Genomic DNA, 22,182 nt, shown 5'->3' on the forward strand with positions numbered 1-22,182 from the left:
ATTAGTGTGTCGGAAGGAACTGCAGATGCTGGTTTACACTGAAGATAGACACAAAATGCTAGAGTAACTCAGCGGGTCAGGCAGCATCTCTGGAGAAAAGGAATGGGTGACATTGCAGGTCAAGAGTCAAGTCAAGAGAGTTTATTGTCATGTATCCCAGATAGGACAATGCAATTCTTGCTTGCTGCAGAGCAACAGAATATAGTAAGCATATAGACAGAACAGTAGATATGCCATCTATTATAAGCATGTAAGCATAAATACATATGTGTTCATGTGTATATATATATATATATATATATATATATATATATATACATAAATAAACAGATAAAGTGCAATAGGCTGTTAGAGTTCAGAGTTTGTTTGATGATGTGTTTAATAGTCTGACGGCTGTGGGGAAGTAGCTGTTCCTGAACCTGGATGTACCAGATTTCAGGCTCCTGTACCTTCTACCTGAAGGCAGCGGAGAGATGAGTGTGTGGCCAGGATGGTGTGGGTCCTTGATGATGCTGGCAGCTTTTTTGAGGCAGCAACTGCGATAGATCCCTTCGACTGTGGGGAGGTCAGAGCCGATGATGGACTGGGCAGTGGTCACAACTTTCTGCATTCTTTTCCGCTCCTGGATGTTCAAGTTGCCGAACCAAGCCACGATGCAACCGGTCACCATGCTCTCTACTGTGCACCTGTAGAAGTTCGAGAGAGTCCTCTTTGACATACCGACTCTCCGTAATCTTCTCAGGAAGTAGAGGCGCTGATGTGCTTTCTTTATAATTGCATCAGTGTGCTGGGACCAGGAAAGATCTCCAGAAATGTGCACGCCCAGGAATTTGAAGCTTTTGACCCATTCCACCATTGTCCCGTTGATATAAATGGGATTGTGGGTCCCTTTCTTAGCCCTTCCAAAGTCCACAATCAGTTCCTTGGTTTTGCTGGTGTTGAGAGCCAGGTTATTGTGCTGGCACCATTTGGTCAATAGGTCGATCTCACTTCTATACTCTGACTCGTCACCATCAGTGATTCGTCCCACAACAGTGGTGTCGTCGGCAAACTTGATGATGGAGTTTGCACTATGTCTGGCTACACAGTCATGAGTATAGAGTGAGTACAGCAGGGGGGCTGAGCACGCAGCCTTGAGGTGCTCCCGTGCTGATTGTTATCGAGGATGACACATTTCCACCAATACGGACAGACTGTGGTCTGTGGATGAGGAAGCCGAGACCCTTCTGCATTCTGAGAGTCTGTAGAAAGGGAAATGAGAGATATAGATGGTGATATAAAGAGATATTGAACAAATGAATGGAAACGTCACCTATTTCTTTCCTCCACATGGGAATTAAGTCTGCCAAAGCCTGCAGTGATCTGGAAAGCAGAGTTTAAACACCACCACTTCGGTGGAAATGGATTTCTCAAAGTGAATAATTCAGTTTCATTAATAGCACCCACAGAACTACTAGATTGTCATAAAAGCTTATCTGGTTCACCAATGTTGATCCGTTAAAGTAATGTTCCATCCTTTGCCATCCTGGCCTGTATCTACAGACCAAACCGTGTAATTGACATAACTACCATTTGCTATTCACGGTTAATGATGGATTGATATGAAATGTTGGGCTTATAAGCAATGTATCCATTCTGTGAATAAAGAAAAAGATAAGGTCCAATGTAAATAACTGTAGGGCTGTAAAAGAACTGACCAAACCAAAATGAGTACAGCTGAGATTAAAACTGAATGACGTGTCATGCATGTTTATATCAATAGACGATATTGCCCAACAAAATGGTTTAAATCATAATATCATTAGTGATAGGAGTAGAATTAGGCCAATCGGCCCATCAAGTCCACTCCACCATTCATTCATTCATGGCTGATCTATCTCTCTCTCCTAACCCCATTCTCCTGACTTCTCCCCATAACATCTGACATCTGTACTAATCAAGAATCCATCTATCTCTGTCTTAAATATATCCACTGACTTGTCCTCCACAACCTTCTGTGGCAAATAGTTCCACAGATTCACCACCCTATGACTAAAGAAATTCCTCCTCATCTCTTTCCTAAAGGAACGTCCTTTAATTCTGAGGCTGTGACCTCTAGTCCTAGACATTAGTGGAAACATCCTTTGCACATCCACTCTATCCAAACCTTTCACTATTTTGTACGTTTGAATGAGCGCCCCCCCCCCCCCCCCCCCCCCCCCCCCCCCCCCCCCCCCCCACCCCCCCCCCCCACCCCCGCTCCCCCGCTCATTCTTCTAAACTCCAGCAAGTACAGGCCCAGTGCTGTCAAACGCTCATCATATGTTAACCTACTCATTCCTGGAATGATTCATGTAAACCTCCTCTGGATGCTCTCCAGAGCCAGCACATCTTTCCTCAGATATGGTGCCCACAATCACTTTATAATTGTTTAAACCAACTAGGTACCTAAAATGTTCCAGTCTTGGTTTTATCTCTATGGCATGAGGCCAGATGATTTTTCACAGATTAAGGACTTTGTTCAAAACCTTCAAATTTCTAATAATTATTCTCTGTTGCGAATTTTCAACAAAAGAATTGAAAACTTTTGATAAAATTGTTCCAAGTAGCAAAATATCAGAAATGTTGGAAATGTGAAATAACAGAAAATACTGTAATACACAGTCGGTCAGGCAATTTGAGTCTATGAAGAGTGGGTAGGATAATGGTAAAAAGAGGTTGCATCTTCTATGTGTAGTAGAGATGAGATTAAAATGATCCTTACTGGCTGTTATCAATTTAGCCTTGTCCAAATTGTGCAGGTGACTTGGCAACAAGAGGTATTAGTTTCATATTCTTTGTGAAATAGCAGTTTGTAAAATTCAAAAAGATAGCACGCTCACCAAAGTGTAACTGGCAGCTCATTAGAGCGGACCTCCTGAAGTTTAGTTTAGTTTAGTTCAGTTCATTGCCATGTGTACCGAGATACAGTGAAACGTTTTTTGGTTGCATGCTAACCAGTCAGCAGAAAAACAAGATAAGGGAATAACGTTTAGTGCAGGGTAGAGCCAGCAATGTCCGATCATGTAGATAGGTTCAGACATGAAACGTCACCTATCCATAATCTCCAGGGATGATGCCTGACCCGCTGAGTTACTCCTGCACTTTGTGTGTTTTCTTGGCAAACCAGCACCTGTGGTTCCTTGTTTCTACCTCCTGAGTTCACTGATGTGTTTTCAGGTAGACCTAGCCAGCAATTGTCCATCTAAGAATTCCGCAGATGGCCATCCACCTGCATTGCCAAGATACCTCGTACTGGAGCAGGAATCAGTACTCCTGCATTTCCAATTCTGACCTGACTTTTACAGTTGGTTTCCACCTAGTCTTTTTCCAAAAGTCTAGCAGTTCATTTAATTATCTGATTGACCTATTTGATGACCTCTGTTGTTTTTTATATTATTTTTTATTAATTCAAAGTTGCAGCATATATTAGTTGCTAACAACATGGACCTGAAGCTTCATTACTGGTAGATTAGTGGGTAAACTTGATTCTGCAAGTTAAAAGTTGAAAATTGCACTATAGAATGTAGCAATGTTACAAAATTTTGAGATTTAAAAAATCAAGTCTGAAATTTATCCCATCAGATAAAGCTTAACAATAAGTTTAATTTGACACCTAATTCACTTTCATATCTCAAGTAATAAAAAAGTTATGGCCATTTTCATACTCGGAAATTAGCATCTTGTTCCCTATTGATTTTCTATGGACATAACAAAAAAGCTGTGATCGTGGACAGTCAAAAGCCCATAACCTTCTTAAAAATTAAGAGAACTGAATGACATTTTCAGTTATCATAGATTGAAGCATTCTGAAACAAATATAAAATAATCTTACTTGGATGACCTGAAATTAAAGCATATAATTAGTTAGTTACCCAATTGTAGCTAATTTCAAACTTCAATTACTGAATCTAAACATCTATCCATTTCTTAATAAATGATTAACATTTTTAAATAGCCCAAGTGTCCAAATAATATTCACAAATAATTCACAATAAAACATGATTTTTAAATCTCATTTACATCAATTTATAGGCCAAATGGAAGGAATTTAGTGTTCATTTGCTGTAAATTAAAGTCAATTTAAATCGGCTTTCTAGTGGGTTCCTGTGAACGCGCTGGTTTAGAACGTTCACATTGCGCTGGATTTGTGCCCTCAAGTGCCCAGAAAAATACTGCGGGATATAAAGAGCCCAAAATGAACAACTCGCTATAGAAAACTTTATATACAGGGTTCTTAAGAAGCCCCATTTAATGTAAAAATAAGGTACATACCTTTAATTGTTTGCTTTATAAAACCCTGGGGCTGCGAGAGGTTGCGGAGTGAGAGAGTGATTTTTAAACAACTATAAATATTATACAAGGCCATAAAAACTAATAATACCTTTTGCGACGGGGTCTTTCAGCGATTTTCCGTTAATGATTTACTAGGCTGAACATTTTCGATTGGAACAGCCTAGTAAAAATCGCGTTTTAAACCCGCCCCCTATAAACAGCGCCAAAATCACACACACGGGGTAGGGCAGATGCTCAGCCACGATTCAGGTAGGTTTTGTAACATACCTATAGAATGTGGAAAAAGACCCTTTGGCCCAACTTGCCCACACCACCCAACATGTCCCAGCCACACTAGTGCCAATGTTTGGTCCATATCCCTTCAAACCCTATCTAACTGTTTCTTAAATGTTGGGATCATCCCTGCCGCAGCACCTGGCAACTTATTTCATACATCCACCACCCTTTGCATGAACAAGTTATCCCTCAGATGCCTATTAAACCTTTTCCCCTTCACCTTAAATTATGTCTTCTGGTCCTCGATTGATCTACACTGGGCACGACACTTGGTGCATCTACCCAATCCTCTCATGATTTTATATACTTATACGTTTTATACACTTACATCTTTTCTGTCTGAAAATATCTTTCTTCTGAGGACATAGTCCCTATTTACATATTTTGTACCCTAATTAAGTTCTATTTTACTAAAATTAGGACAAAATATCTCTCTTCACTCAATCATTTGTGCCATAAATTGGTTCAATTTAATAACTTTAACAATATACTAAAGTTGTTTTTGTCTTTACATTTTCCATGAATGTTTTCATTGTAAAGTTATGATTCAATTCAATTCAATTCAATTCAACTTTAATGTCATTGCACAAATACAAGTATGGGTACAATGAAATGCAGTTTATGGTAGCTGCCTTTGCTTAAAAGTGCAATTCTACCTCATTCACAAGTCATGGGACTGAATGTTATGTACAGTTTGTTATGTACAGAATGTTATGAACAGTTGCGCAGAGGGAGTGGCTCTCCTCCGTGTCCAGTTGTTTAATTTTACAAACTGTGAGTGCTTCTGCTAAGAATGTCGAGCAAATGTCCAACCATGGAGTTGGTGGAAATTGTATGTGGTGTTAGGTTCCATTCACAACTGTAGACAATGGTATAGTGTTGTGATAATCCTGGCGGCATGTGTGAAACATAGCGTGTTTCATCAAGAGTAAGCCTGTTTCCGTTATGTTTTTAGCCACATTCTCTAATTATTTTTTCACTCTGTGCCCGAACAAGACAAGAATCAGAGAGTGTGGCTAAAAAACGACAACAGTCCATTGTGTGCATTATAAAGATTATCGCTCTAATTAAGGGTGGCATGTTGGCACAGCGATCGATCTGCTGCCTTGCAGCGCCAGAGACCCAGGTTCGATCCTGACTACAGGTGCTGTCTGTACGGAGTTTGCACGTTCTCCCTGTGACTGAGTGGGTTTTCGCCGAGTTCTTCGGTTACCTCCCACACTCCAAAGACGTACAGGTTAGTAGGTTAATTGGCTTGGTGTGAGTGTAAATTGTCCCTAGAGTGTGTGTAGGACAGCGTTAATGTGCTGGGAATCGCTGATCGATGCGGACTCAGTGGGTCGAAGGATCTGTTTCCGCGATGTATCTCTAAACTAAACTAAGCGTTACTCAAGCTTGTTCTAAGCAGATGTCTCTTCATTAATGTTAATACTTTTGCCACCCTTAATCGCGCAAATACATTTTCTAATAATTTTGATACTTTTTTTTTATGTTTACTTAGAATATGCAATCTCTTGTTCTCGTATATCTTGAAAAGAAGTTCCTGAGAATGTATGTTGTTCTATTACAGCTATCCACGAATTTCCAAGTGATTTGTTTACCAATAAGGAAAGGCAACAAGGAGGAGTATTACTTCATATAACAGGAGTAAGTACAATTACACACATTTTCACTTGAGTCCGCTTCAGGGGCATATTCATTGCCTGTGGGTTTTTTAAACTTACAATATGTTTTATAGGTAAAATAAGTTTTACTCCAAAGAGAAAATATCTATCCAATTTTTACTTCCTAAAGATAGATAAGAATATAAGAAATGGAAGCAGGAAAGGCCATTTTGAACTCCATATCAACTACACCATTCAACCAGTTCATCTTGGTTGGTATTCAACCTCAACCACACTAGCCCAATGTCTTTGGATTTTCTTAATGTCCAAAACACTAATCAAATGTTATCTAATTCTGAAAAATACATAAATTCTGACTTGCAATGAAAAAATTCCTTTGGAAAGAGATAATGGGATAAATCATTTGTAATTATTAAGCCTGCACCTTCAAAGGGGCTCATAAAAACTGTTCATGTTATATGTTTTAAATAAGTGAAAGATTAATTGCTCGGCATAAGAAATTGACATTATTTAGCTGTGTAAGCCTGCACAAATATGAATGAAAATTATCTTTTAGGCACATGCTTTGCATAGTGTACAGGGAAGGAATGATATCCAGTACACAAATATATCTCTATAGCCACGGCAGATAGCACACAAGTTAAATAAATATCTAGTTAAAGATAATCTCCACAAGGCTGTGGAGGCCAAGTCAATGGATATTGTTAAATTCTTGATTAGTACGGGTGTCAGAGGTTATGGGGAGAAGGCAGGAGAATGGGGTTAAATGCATTTTGTTGTCTCTGTACTGTACACTGACAATGCCAATTAAAATTGAATCTGAATCTGAATCTGAGGAGGGAAGGATAGATCAGCCATGATTGAATGGCAGAGTAGACTTGATTGGCCGAATTCTGCTCCTATCACTTATGACCTTATTTCCATTATCTGAGAAATCTTCAAATTATGAAGAGGCAGTTCCATTTCTGTCAGATGTGGTATCAACACAGCACTATGGAATGATCATCAGGGTTACCCAAGGCCGAGCATGAGCAAGGCCATGTTTTGAACTGCGTTATTTCATTATTTTAGGGGAAAGTAGGAATGGGCATTTAATGCTAGCTCAGCCCACATCCTTCGAATCAATGTAAAATAGATCCTTTGCCATTTAATGTATTATACATCATTCAAATTATCCCTAGGACTCCCTCCAAGCACCTGAAACGTAATTATTTGTTTAACTTTCCTCATAACCAGCAGTCTTAACATTTAAGATGAGTGTTTCAAATGGCCTGTTCTGCTGTAATGGCCAACATCAATTTTAATAGTGGTCTATCAGTTAGTTGATATAATTTTAACCTCCTTTTTGTGCTATTTTTCAGGGTTATTTATCCTTAGATTGTTTGAGATTTTATCTGCCACCATTTCACATTATCTGCCACTCATTTATCACATCAAATTCCGAGTTCCCTCGTCAGATGTGGTATCAACACAGCACTATGGAATGATCCAGGCTTACCCAAGGCCGAGCATGAGCAAGGCCATGTTTTGAACTGCGTTATTTCATTATTTTAGGGGAAAGTAGGAATGGGCATTTAATGCTAGCTCAGCCCACATCCTTCGAATCAATGTAAAATAGATCCTTTGCCATTTAATGTATTATACATCATTCAAATTATCCCTAGGACTCCCTCCAAGCACCTGAAACGTAATTATTTGTTTAACTTTCCTCATAACCAGCAGTCTTAACATTTAAGATGAGTGTTTCAAATGGTCTGTTCTGCTGTAATGGCCAACATCAATTTTAATAGTGGTCTATCAGTTAGTTGATATAATTTTAACCTCCTTTTTGTGCTATTTTTCAGGGTTATTTATCCTTAGATTGTTTGAGATTTTATCTGCCACCATTTCACATCTAAAACCTGTTCCTGCGTTCCTCGTGTTTTCGCAGCTCTCATTGGAGATAGGGAGCTTCCTTCCCACAGAGAGAAAATCAAGAAATATGTCTTCTTTTCTTGAAATAAATTAGCTCCTTTAATTATTGCATCAGCGTGGGTCACAGGGACTCATAAAAAAGTGATCCACGTTATTTATTTTTGGTAATTGAAGAAAGATGAGCTGCATCAGGCTCAGGGGAGGTTAAATGGCCTACTCCTGTTTCTATTACATTTTTAAATTGCTTTGCTACATTATCTTGGTCCTTTCTTAATCTTATTGTGCTGACTCTGTTCTCTTCACCTGCAGTGATACATGTCCTCAATGTTTAAGCTATGTGGAATTAGTCACACTTTCAATGGGTAAATGTACATTGATTTCACTGTGTTCTTGATCCTTATTGAAATCTTTTGCTGAGTTTGCTATTTCTCTTTACTGGTTCCCTAATGAAGTGATTAATAGAGGCAGTTGTGGAAGTGCCCAGTGTGCAGCCTGGGAAGGAATTTCTGCTCATTAACTAATATTTTTAATCAACTTGATTTTAATATTGATAAATGTATTGTGATTTTACGTCCTGTAAGGTGTCCTTGGGTGTCCAGAAAGGCGCCAGCAAATAAAATGCATTATTATTATTATTATTATTATTAATATGTAGCCTAAACAAAAATGTTCTGAGGCACAATGGGTGCAAATAGCTAAAATGGTACTCATCGATTTCACAATCCATGTGCATTGAAGGAAACCTCCACTGTAAGAAGTTTAATGGTATCACCAAGATAAGTAAGTTGAGTGAGTCTAGTCACACTTGCAAGGAAACACTCCACTGATTGGGCCTGCCTTACACAATCATCAACCTCACATTTCGCTGAAGTGCTTTTAGAGTTTGCAATAAATATTCTTCGTAAGGATGTCCTTATACCACCAACTTTAAAATGAAATAATTACTTTCTGCATGGACTCATAAGCATGGATTTCCCTCATAGACTTATGAATGGTTGCAAAAAGGAGAACTTTAGATGAGTTTAGTTTAGTTTATAGATACAGTGCGGAAACAGGTCCTTCAGCCCACTGAGTCCGTGCCGACTAGCGATCCCCGCACAGTAACATTATGCTACACGCTCTAAGGACAATTTTGCATTTATACCAAGCCAATTTACATTCATATCTGTACATCTTTGAAGTGTGGGAGGAAACTGAAGAGCTTGGAGAAATGACCATGCGGTCACGGGAAGAACATACCAACTCCGTACAGATACCACCTTTACTCGGCATCGAACCCGTGTCTCTGGTGCTACCGCTGCGCCACCATGCAGCATTAACTGATGAAGGAACGCAACAGGTTCAACATCTGTGGAGGGAAATGGATAGTTAACATTTCAGGTCAAGACATTACATCTAGAAAAGTCTGCCTGACTTGTGAGTCCCTCCAGCAGCGCTCCTTTTGTTTCCAGTATCTGCAATCTCTTCTGCCTCTACTTGTGAACAGTTTGCTTATTTGCTCCGATGTTGTCTTTCGTGGCTGTACTGAGAGGATTGTTTGTTTTAATTTTCTTTAATGGAGAATCTCTAACTTCCGCTGATGATGGAATCTTTGAGTAGGGTCAGGGTGTGTGTTGTAGATAAGGCTGTTTGTGCATTGGCCAGGTGACAATGTAGAGAAAAGACCTTCCGCATCAGATGAGCATGAATATCTCTTGAAACCATCAGCACACAGTCTTCAGGTTACCATGGTATAACATTCACGGCTGCTTTTACAGCTACCAGTTTCTTTTATCTCAAGCTGATCTTTAAAACTGCTGAAGGATTTTCTCTGGCATTCTCACATTGTATTCGATGCGATGTGAACTCCCAGTTCCTTGCACTGGCCCACTAGACCAATGTCTTATAATATGAGAGAGAATCCGAGAACAAAGAGGGGCCCAGCGGTGGATTACCAAGAGTAACTCAGCAGGGGGCGACCAATGACAAGAGTGACCTGGCGGGCCATCTGGCCACGTGCTTGAAGATAAGACTACTGAGAACTTTTGAAACTTTGGCTGTGCCAGAAATATGGCAACACTTTGTGTACTGCTGAGGTGAAGCTGAGGTTGGAGCTCCGACCCCGGCAACTCTACCCCTGGCTGCGCGGCGCTCCAAATCCAGTGCGGCCCGCGGCCGGACGCCCGCAGCCCCAGCTCCGCGATGTTGGGAGTCGGCGGCCACAGCGCTGCGGAGCTTACTGCACGGCAACCCGGTAAGGCATTGCCTGCTCCCTGCCTCTCCGACCCGGTAGGGGACTAAGAATTAAAGTTTCCCCCTTCACCCCCCCCCCACATAAAATCCCTCCAAACTAACTGACTTACATTTATGCAATGATTTACAATGATTCCCCGGTCTCCGGGGAGGAGGCAGCCGCTCCAGACTTTTCAAGCCGCCCGCGCTACCTACCTAATCTACGCTAAAAGTCTTCCATTCGGAAATCCGAAAAATTCCGAAATCCGAGAAGTGTCTGGTCCCAAGGCTTTCGGATAAAAGGTTGTGCACCAACAAAGTATCATTCTCATTGAAATCTTTAACAGGATCTTGTTGTACTGCAGCTGACTTCTGAGTATCCTGTTCTTAAAATATCTTCCAGGCATATTTCCTCAAACATCTATTTAAGTTATGAGATTTCTATTGATTCGCCACTTCCCCATTGTAGTCATTGGACTTGTTGATGTTCCACCATGCTGAGAAGCATATTCTGTACTCTTCACTCTACCTATTGTATTTGAGATTGACTTGACTGTATGTATGTGTTTAAGAGGGAACTGCAGATGCTGGAGAATCGAAGGTTACACAGAAAAGCTGGAGAAACTCAGCGGGTGCAGCAGCATCTATGGAGCGAAGGAAATAGGCAACGTTTCGGGCCGAAACCCTTCTTCAGACTGATCGGGGGTGGGGGTGGGTCGGGACAAGAAAGGGAAAAGGAGGAGTAGCCAGTTTCATCTGATCTGATTATCCCTGTCCCTCTCTTTCCCCATCTGACCTCACCCACCCATGCACCCTTCCCCACCTGAATTCACCTATTGCTAGAATTTAGAAGATTGAGGGGGGATCTTATAGAAACTTACAAAATTCTTAAGGGGTTGGACAGGCTAGATGCAGGAAGATTGTTCCCGATGTTGGGGAAGTCCAGAACAAGGGGTCACAGCTTAAGGATAAGGGGGAAATCTTTTAGGACCGAGATGAGAAAAACATTTTTCACGCAGAGAGTGGTGAATCTCTGGAATTCTCTGCCACAGAAGGTAGTTCATTGTTGACTTCATTGTCGAATTCTCTGCCACAGAAGAGCTTATTGTCGACTTCAGGAGGCACAGCACCGACTTAGCCCCCCTACACATCAACGGCGAGTGTGTGGAGAGGGTCAACACCTTCCGGTTTCTCGGCGTCCATATCGCTGCTGACATCTCCTGGACAACAACACGACAGCGGTCATCAAGAAGGCTCAGCAGCGGCTGCACTTCCTGAGGGTCCTCAGGAAGCACAACCTGGACTCTAACCTGCTGCTGACCTTCTACCGCTCGTCCATCGAGAGCCTGCTGACATACTGCATTACAGCATGGTATGGCAGCTGCACCATGGCAGACAGGGAGAGGCTTCAGAGGGTAACTAGGACAGCGCAGAAGATCATTGGTTGCCCTCTCCCTTCCCTGATGGATATCTACACCTCCCGCTGCCTTAGCAGGGCAAAGAATATCATCAAGGACAGCTCCCATCCTGCGTTTGGACTGTTCGACCTGCTGCCCTCTGGAAGGCGCTATAGGTGCATCAAATCCAGGACAAATAGACTCAGGAATAGTTGCTTTCCGAAAATTATAACTACTCTTAATTCACACATGCACTGACTTCACAGCCCAACACCCGGACTTCCATCTGTATATATGTATATAGCGCCGCAGAATTGTGCACCTATCCCCCCCCCCCCCCCCCCCCCCTTCTCCCTTCTGTTTTTTGTTTTTCTGTTTCTTGTTTTTTTGTACTAAATTATATGTATGCACTGAGTACGAGCAGCTTTCAATTTCATTGTACATGTATAGTGACAATAAATGGCATATCTGTATATCTATCTAGTTGATGCCACAGTTCATTGGCTATATTTAAGAGGGTTAGATGTGGCCCTTGTGGCTAAAGTGATCAGGGGGTATGGAGAGAAGGCAGGGATGGGATACTGAGTTGGATGATCAGCCATGATCATATTGAATGGCGGTGCAGGCTCGAAGGGCCGAATGGCCTACTCCTGCACCTATTGTCTATGTTTCTATATTGCATGCCAGCTCCTAACCACCTCACTTTCCTCTCTATACTGTTAGTCTCCCCTCCCCACTTTCAGTGCAGAGCAAGAGTCTCGATTTAAAACCTCGACCATCCCACTGAGTTCCTCCGGCAGATTGTTTTATGCTTAACATTTTGTTCACTTGCCTAATTATTTGCTGTTCACATTAGTCTTTTGTGAATCATGCATTAGGACGCCCAGTCCCTACTGTATCTCAGGGCTCCACAGTCTCTTCCCAAATGGATGGCTTTTAGTTTCATTCCAAAACAGACAATTTTATTTTCCCACTTTCTATGCCATTTGCCAAATCTTTGCCCACTCTACTCTCCTAATTAGCTTTGTGTCATCAGTAAATTTAGCAGTCGTACCTTGAGTGCTTTCATCCAAGTCATTTATATCTATATATATTTACATTGTGAATAATTGTGGCTCCAACACTAAACCCTGTCACACGTCACTCTCAGCTGATGAGAAAAAGATCTCTTGATGCCTACTTCTATTTCCTGTTTGGCTCCGTACAAGGGTCTCAATCTGAAACATCACCCGTTCCTTCAGTCCCGCTGAATTTCTCCAGTTTTTTGCGTCTATCTTCTACTTCCTGTTTGCCGGGCATTCTTCCACCCGTGCCAATATTTAACTTCTTTCACCACGAGCTTCCCAGAGTTCTGCGGCCTGCAGCAGGTAGTGGCCGAGCTGGACACTAGGGCCGAACGCAAATCTCGGTGGACGGCGGCCAACAGGGGAAAACCGCCGAGCCGAGCCGAGCCGGCCGCTGCTCTGAGAACCCGGTGGACCAAGGCCTGGATGGGGGAGCCGCTGAGCTGCCCTCTACTCATCCTCCAAACACCAGAGACCAGGAGGATGGAGCTGGCGATAACACTGGACATGACTGAGGAGAAGTGAGGTCAGTAGGGCGGGGTCTGGCCTACTGACGCCTTGTGGTCCGCTGCGAGAGGCTCGCCCGAGGCACAAAGGTGGACCGGCGAGGAGAGGGAGGTTCTTCCGCACATCCAAGGGAAGCTGACAGATGGAGGCCTGCGGAAGTGTAGTGCTTCTTTCATGATGGAACAGTCAATTGTTTCTCTACAATTTGCTAATCGGGGATCTGTGACAATCCGCTACTAGACTGTTTGTAAAAAAATAACTTCAGTGCGTTTGCACTTTGCACTTTGCACTTTGCACATGTGATAATAAAAGCCCCATTGAGCTTGTATTTGTACAAAATCATTACTTCCACAACCTTTTGGAGAAGTGTCAAGAGAGTTTTATTGTCATGTGTCCCAGATAGGACAATGACATTCTTGCTTGCTGCAGCACAACACAATATGTAAACATGTTGCATAACGGGAGAAAAAAAGTTCAGTGTGTATATATACACATGTTCGCATACTCAATAAATACACAAATACAGTGCAATAATAATAATTGTCCGTTGTAGTTCAGAGCTGATTTGTTGTAGTGTTTAATAGCCTGATGGCTGGAGGGAAGAAGCTGTTCCTCAACCAGGCGTTACAGTTTTCAGGCTCCTGTACCTTCTTCCCAATGGCAATGTTGAAATGTGTGTGTGACCAGGTTGGTGTGGATCTTTGATGATGTTTGCTGCCTTTTTGAGGCAGCGAGTTCGATAGATCCCTCAATGGTGGGGCCTGGGCAGTGGTCACAACTTTTTGCAGTCTTTTTAGCTCCTGGACGTTCAAGTTACTGAACCAGGCCACGATGCAACCAGTCAGTATGCACTCTACTGTGCACCTGTAGAAGTTCGAGAGAGTCCTCTCTGACATACCGAATCTCCAAGACCCACAAGGTATGGAGTCCCTAGTAATTGATAAAATGACTGAGCCTAGGTATAACTTCTGGTGACTGTACAGTTCACCCTTCCTTGCGTCAGGCATTATCCCGTTGCCCGTTCACCACTGCCAGTGTGTGCTGGCAACTGAACAGGTGACCTTTCCTGGCCTCAGTATTTACGTGGCTGAGGGCTCTTACTTTTAAGGTAGAACTTCAACTTTCAAATCTTCACAGCACTTGGCTCAACTTTCTATTGTTGAGCCAAGCTGATGCCATGCTGATATAAAATGGCAGATGTATACAGACAACTCGTGCACAATTGCACACACCACTAGTCACAGTTTGCTCTACATGCAACCCATCCCTTGGTTCTACAATTATCAAAGTGTCTGCTTGTGCTATTGAATTCATCAAACTGCTTCTTTCACAAAATGTCAGTTCTCAAACCATTCATGTGTACTAGCTCTGTGTTCAGGCTCAGCTCTGTGTTCAGGCTCAGCTCTGTGTTAACACAGCTTCATTTCTCACATTCGCTGACCAGCTGTTGACCATACGGCTTTCCTTCACTAGTCTTTTTTAATAGTTCCAGCATCTCTTACCAGTCACATTGTCTCCTCCAAACCCAGTGGAATGTTTGACATAGACAGAAGCTCCACAGATCGAGGCTCCGAGATGTTGTAGGGTGCAGGCCAGCAGTCGGAGTGTTTCTCCAGCGACCCCCGGCAAGGGGTTGCCCCGCTCCGCGATGTTAAAGTCCCCGCTGTGCCGCCGCTGAAGCTCTGGGCCCGACTCCACGAAAGGCGGCAGGGGTAACTTCTTTCACACAAAGGGTGGTGGGTGTATGGAACAAGCTGCCAGAGGAGGTAGTTGAGGCAGGGACTACAGGGCTGCCAACTCTCACACCTTGAGCGTGAAAATAACGCATTTGGGCAAATTCTCACGCTCTCACGGTGATCACAGATTCCTCACGTGGGCCGCGGGTGTTGGCGAGCCGGGGCTGAGGGAGGGATAGAAGCAGCGGGCGGGGACAGATGCGGGGAGCCGGGGCTGGCGAGTGTTTGCCGGGCTGGCGAGTGGCTCGCTGCAGCTCCAGCCATGGAGCAGCCCCAGTGCAAGAGTCCCGGGCCATCGGAGGCGTTGGAAGCGTTGCGCCGCTGCCGTGAGAGTCTCTGTGCCGAAGGGACAGAGGCTCTCAAAGGGAGGGGGAGAGAGAGAGGGAAAGGAGACAGGGAGACAGTGGGGAGAGAGAGGGGGGGTAAGACAGATGAGAGAATTGGGAGAAAGAGGAGGGGAGAGGGGGAAGATAGAGAGGAGAGGGGGGAGAGTGAGGTGGGAGGGGGGGGGAGAGAGAGGGGGGGAGAGAGAATTGCCAAATTCTCATGCTGATCACAAATTTCTCACGCTCTGTTGTGAGAAATTCTGGTGTCAACGAATATTTCAAAACTAATATCAACTGCATGGGCCGCGGGAGTTGGAAGCGGAAGCAGCGGTGGGGACAGGTGCAGACGGGGAGTGGGGATGTTTGTTTACCTCACTGACTATTTCTAAATGCCCCCCCCAATTTCTTTGACAGGTTGAATAGAAATGTCCCCAATCTCGTTGTTTTATTAATTGAACGTAATAGGTTAAGTCCAGGGGGTCAGCTATGGGGCTTTACGTGTGGGCCAGATATATTGTCAGTGCAGAGGGGCTAGGAGCAAGGCCAAGTGTGCATCCAGAGTCAAGGTCTGGAATAGTACTAGGTGTGCAGTCAAAGCTGGGACAATGGGAGTGTTCAGCACTGGGAACCTAAGCAGGTAAGCAGCTATGATCAGGGTAGAATAGGGGGCCAGGTGTAAGGCTGGACTCAGGGTCAGGAATGAGAGAAGGTATGCAACTGGAGTCAGGGTCAGGAGTAGTACCAGGTGTGCAGTGAGACCCAGGTTGGTCAACATGGGCCAAGTGTTTGATTATAATCTGATTTCCATACATGAATACACTAAGATCATTCATGTGCTGCACCTGTTGACCAGAGCCTGGCTCTACTGTGGAATGTAATTTAGTCTAACCTTATTCATAGCTAATCCAATTTAAAGCATATATATTGCATTCAAGTGTAAGTTAAAATACTCGCTACAGTATGCACCATATTACACAATTTCAAGCTGAAAAATGCAAACGTTCCGTACCAATGGGAGGGCGGACACCCTCCTCTCACACCCTCTCCCCGGTTACTACGCTCCCTCGGGCTTGGTCTCTCGCAATTTCTCACTCCCAACTCTCACCCAATGTTGGCAGCCCTGGAACTATCCCATTGTTTAAGAAACAATTAGACAGGTACATGGATAGGACAGGTTTGGAAGGATATGGACCAAGCACAGGCAAGTGGGACTAGTGTAGCTGGGACATTGTTGGCCGGTGTGGGCGAGTTGGGCTGAAGGGCTTGTTTCCACACTGTATCAATCTATGACTATGTTTATGGCAGGAGTCTATAGTTGAGACAAAGACCAGTTTATCCACAAACTAATTGAAGAGTCAAGAGTCAAGAGTCAAGAGTCAATTTAATTGTCATTTGGACCCCTGGAGGTCCAAACGAAATGCCGTTTCTGCAGCCATACATTACACACAAATAGACCCCAGACACAACATAATTACATTTTACATAAACATCCATCACATAGCTGTGATGGAAGGGCAAATAAACTTATCTCTCCACTGCACTCTCCCCCCCCCGATGTCAGAGTCAAAGTCATAGCCCCCGGCTGGCGATGGCGATTGTCCCGCGGCCATTAAAGCCACGCCGGGTGATGCGAGGTCGCACACCAATGGTTAGAGCCCCCGGTGTGCCCTGGCAGAGTCCGCGGCCGTAGCCGCGCGGGGCAGTGATTGTTTGAGAAACAATTTCAACCCCGCAACAGGTACATGGATAGCGGTCTCCCTCCAGGTTTGGAAGGCTCCCGGCGCCGGACCAGCACCAGGCAAGTGGGACTCTAGTGTAGCAGCAGGACATTGTTGGCTGGTGTGGGCGAGTTGGGCCGAAGGGCCTGTTTCCACACTGTATCAATCTATGACTATGTTTATGGCAGGAGTCTATAGTTGAGACAAAGACCAGTTTATCCACAAACTAATTGAATGCTGGAGCATTCCTAAGGTGCTGTATGGTCTAGTCTTATATTCATATTTGAGCCATTCCCTCAAGCGTATAAGTGAACATGCCACATAGCATACATACACGCATGTACCTTTGTGCACATACCTGAATTCTGGATCATGTGTGTATATGTGGCCACAAAATTGGCAAACTGCTCTATGTCAACCTTTCATGAATAAAACTCAACACACGAGCCCACGACTGGATCACTCCGAGTGAATGCCTCGCCAGCGGGCACGGCCTCCCATGGCCAACCTGGAAGACCCTCAACAGATTACGAGTGGAGCAGGGGAGGTGCATGGAACTACCAGGCAGAAGACACGTGCAGCTGTGGAGCAGTACAGTACAGGCAATGTCCCACCTACTGGAGTGTGACGCTGCCCCCCAGTGTAGCCCCCAGGACCTGGCTGAACCGACCCGTCCCGATCCGACCCGACCAGCTGTGACCTGCGCCAGATACTGGCAGAACGACATCTGAGATTGCAACGGACTCTAAGAAAAAGATGAATAAAATGCTGCTAAATATGGGTATTTAGGTCCTGCTATGACTAAGTTGAAAGGTTGCTACATTTTGTTTATTTGTGATCTCCACTATCCACACTATTTTAAAACGAGATATCAGTTCATATTATTAAATATTTGTCAGTGCAAAGAAATGGAACTGTGAACGCATTCAATGTAAATCACACCAAACAACGTACCAACGGCAGTTTACAATGTGAATTATGCCTGACTACCTTGCTATTCCCGTAAAGAAATGTGTTACATCAAAACATGTTGCTCTTTGTCTGAACGCTTGGTGTATTTTTATCGTTGAAATAAACTGATTTGTATTTGCGGCGTTGAGGATGTCAGGGGTTAATTGATTGGATAGGGTGATTGATTAAATAGGTAAGGTGATCAATTCTCAAAGTCAGCAACAAGCACTGTTCACCTCAACAATCAAAGATAGAAAAGCCGACAGTCATTAAATATAAATTCTGCGTCCCTTTGTGAACTTCTAGCTGAGAGAACTGACTAGCTCCTTTGAGACTTCTGGATGTGTGTATTTATTCCAGCGCTCCAAAGGTTAGCGATTGCAATATTCGGGGCTTTTTGTATAACGTACATGCAATACTATTTGGTACAATGTTACAAGATGCAATTTTCCTGGACTTTAATTATTTGGAATACATTTATTTTTATACTCCAAATTTTTATTATGTGAACATATCAATCCATAATTCTGTGTGTGGATTCTCTCAGTACTCCACACATTTCAGCTGGTTAGCTTGTTACTCTTGGCTTATTTTTGAATCTGGAATGGGACCATCAGGGTTCTTCAGGTCACTGTCTATCCAAAGTGAATTTGAAAAAGTCCTTTGTGAGTATCTTCTCTGGCTGACCTTTCCCTTCAAATGACAATGTTTCACAAATATATCCAGATGGTGATGTATTAGCTTTGGGACCACAACCAAGCTGCCAGACACTGTGAATTCTAAAGGTACGCACGCTGGCTATTTCATGCACAGGGTCTGCCTCAAAATACTCCAGCTGATGTCAGACATATCAATGGTAGACAAAAGTGCTGGAGAAACTCAGCGGGTGAGGCAGCGTCTATGGAGCGAAGGAATAGGTGATGTTTCAAAGTTCAAAGTAAACTTTATTGTCAATTCAATTATGCAACAGTAGTTACACAGAGGATTGAAATTACGTTTCCCCATACTCCAAATGTGCAAGTAATATTAAAAACACAGACAGACAACATACCAATAAAAATAGACAATAGACATACATTATTTAAAATATTAAAATATTCACAGTGTGCCAAAATGTAGCAAATACTTTGAGGTATTTTAAACATGGTGCAACAATGAAAGGTGCAATATAGAAAAAGTGCAAATTTCGTACTGGAGACATTGAGCCAAAGTTATTTTCACAGTTTGTTTGTCTTTGTTTGGGTACTGTTCATGGAATTTTCTTAAGTGTGTTGAGTAGTCTGATGGCCTGAGGGAAAAAGCTGTTTTTGAATCTGGTGGTTTTGCTCCGCATGCTGCGGTAGCGCTTACCGGAAGGTAGGAGGATGAATAGTTTGTGTGCTGGATGGGAGGTGTCTTTGATGATATTGGTTGCTCTCTTGCGACAGCGAGATGGGTATAATGGTTGCTCTCTTGCGACAGCGAGATGGGTATAAGTCCTGGATTGCTGGTTGGGGTGATCTGGTGATCTTCTCCGCTGTCCTCACCACTCTCTGTAGGGCCTTCTGGTCAGCAGCAGAGTTGAAGGGTGAAGAAGGGTCTCGACACGAAACGTCACCTATTGAGTCTGAAGAAGGGACTCGACCCGAAACGTCACCTATTTCCTTCGCTCCATAGATGCTGTCTCACCCGCTGAGTTTCTCCAGCATTTTTGTCTACCTTCGATTTTTCCAGCATCTGCAGTTCTTTCTCAGACATATCAATAATACACCAAGAGAAGTTGAATGCTGTTGGCTTTACACCTAATTCTGCTCCTCTCTCATATGGTCTGATATAGGGTGTGAAAGGTTATGGGATGACGGCAGGAGAATGGGGTAGGGAGGCAAAAATAGATCAGCCATGATCGAATGGCGGAGTAGACTCAATGGGCCGAATGGTCTAATTCTGCTCCTATGTTCCTATGAATAACAAAGAATGTACCTCTATGTTTGGTTCCGTCTTGTTGCCTTGGTTTATCGTTGGCATGGAAAAGCTCACTAATAAATTGCTTCTCAGTAACACTGTGCAAAATCCTACATTAGACAAGCCACCCTCCAATATCTCCCAGGGAAAATCCACCTACGGTGTACAACATTTACATTATACATATCCATGGACTGGCCATGTATGTCGTGTCAGAATCCTAACAGGAATCAAGTCAAAAGCTATTTTTGAGATTACGAGATAAGTGTTGAAATTCTTTGAATGAAAACGTATTTTCAGGAATCTGACTGGCATTTGTTCTTCTCTATTTACAGGCCATGTATATGTTTTACGCACTGGCTATAGTTTGTGATGACTTCTTTGTTCCAGCCTTAGAAAAGATATGTGAGGTATGTTGAACTGCATGTACATTGAGAGCATCATCAACAAAGATGGTGTCTGAAGCCTGTGTTATGCAGTAACAATTGATTAAATCCTGGCCTTGATATTGACATCCAGATCCAGATATATATTTTTTTTAAAGTGTTGCCTAATTCAGAGTATACGTTTGCTTATATTATCCAGAAACATTAAACAGTAGATACCAAGATAGGGGGTGTTGTGGATAATGAAGAGGATTTCCAAAGTCTACAGAGTGATTTAGGCCATTTGGAAGAATGGGCTGAAAGATGGCAGATGGAGTTTAATGCTGATAAATGTGAGGTGCTACACCTTGGCACGACAAATCAAAATAGGACGTACATGGTAAATGGTAGGGAATTGAAGAATACAGTTGAACAGAGGGATCTGGGAATAACCGTGCATAGTTCCTTGAAGGTGGAATCTCATATAGATAGGGTGGTAAAGAAAGCTTTTGGTATGCTAGCCTTTATAAATCAGAGCATTGAGTATAGAAGCTGGGATGTAATGTTAAAATTGTACAAGGCATTGGTGAGACCAAATCTGGAGTATGGTGTACAATTTTGGTCGCTCAATTATAGGAAGGATGTCAACAAAATAGAGAGAGTACAGAGGCGATTTACTAGAATGTTGCCTGGGTTTCAACAACTAAGTTACAGAGATAGGTTGAATAAGTTAGGTCTTTATTCTCTGGAGCGCAGAAGGTTAAGGGGGGACTTGATAGAGGTCTTTAAAATGATGAGAGGGATAGACAGAGTTGACGTGGATAAGCTTTTCCCTTTGAGAATAGGGAAGATTCAAACAAGGGGACATGACTTCAGAATTAAGGGACAGAAGTTTAGGGGTAATATGAGGGGGAACTTTTTTACTGAGAGAGTGGTAGCGGTGTGGAATGAGCTTCCAGTGGAAGTGGTGGAGGCAGGTTCATTGGTATCATTTAAAAATAAATTGGATAGGTATATGGATGAGAAGGGAATGGAGGGTTATGGTATGAGTGCAGGCAGGTGGGACTAAGGGAAAAAAAGTTGTTTGGCACGGACTTGTAGGGCCGAGATGGCCTGTTTCCGTGCTGTAATTGTTATATGGTTATTGTAGTTGTTTTGAGAGATCAGAAGAGATACATTTTGAAGTCACGTCTTTGACGCATTCTGTCAATGTGTTCTTCTTTGGCATTCGCTTAAATGTTGTGGTTCTGAAGAGGCTAATGAGTGCAAAATGGGAAATACAGATTCTTCTGCATCTGAGACAGAAGGTGGCTGGATTGAATGGGTGGATGGGTAGTTTGTGGATTGTACGCATATTCTGCCGTTTACATAGGGTACCTGTGTGTTTGTGTTGTATGGCCACAAAGCTCCCAACACCATCTTGAATGTTCCTTCTCTATTTTGAATGCCTGTGGGCTTGAGATTCCTCAGTCACTGGGAATGTTGCATGTCTTCAAAGAGCTTTGAGCACATCCATGAATCTTATTCTCTGGTAATCTCCTCCCTGGAGTCTGGTACCAGCAATGTACTTGATGTGACGAGCAGACTGACAGTGACTTGGGCCTCAATGTTGGAGAACTAGACCAGGAAAAGGATTGATTTGTAAATTTGAATAGATTTTGCGGAGGCAGTGTTGGTCTTTGACCAGAGCCTTCAGATTTAGGTTTAAGAGATACAGTGTGGAAACAGGCCCTTCGGTCCACCGAGTCCATGCCGAGCAGTGATCCCCCCATACACTAGGGATATCCTACACACCACACACAACTTACAATTTTACCAAAGCCAACTAACATACAAA

General features: G+C 43.1%; 1 protein-coding gene across 1 annotated transcript in view; it reads left to right on the forward strand.

Moving 5' to 3' along the window:
• The window catches only part of slc24a4b (solute carrier family 24 member 4b), a 247,337-nt gene that overhangs the window by 144,688 nt on the left and 80,467 nt on the right, over positions 1–22,182 (forward strand). Inside the window, exons 3-4 of the mRNA XM_055640063.1 lie at positions 6,161–6,237; positions 20,316–20,390. Of these exons, the coding sequence (XP_055496038.1) occupies positions 6,161–6,237; positions 20,316–20,390 (152 nt within the window). The remainder of the gene's footprint in view (positions 1–6,160; positions 6,238–20,315; positions 20,391–22,182) is intronic.

The sequence above is a fragment of the Leucoraja erinacea genome, chromosome 9 (genome assembly GCF_028641065.1).
Source record: "Leucoraja erinacea ecotype New England chromosome 9, Leri_hhj_1, whole genome shotgun sequence".
Taxonomy (NCBI): Eukaryota; Metazoa; Chordata; class Chondrichthyes; order Rajiformes; family Rajidae; genus Leucoraja; species Leucoraja erinaceus.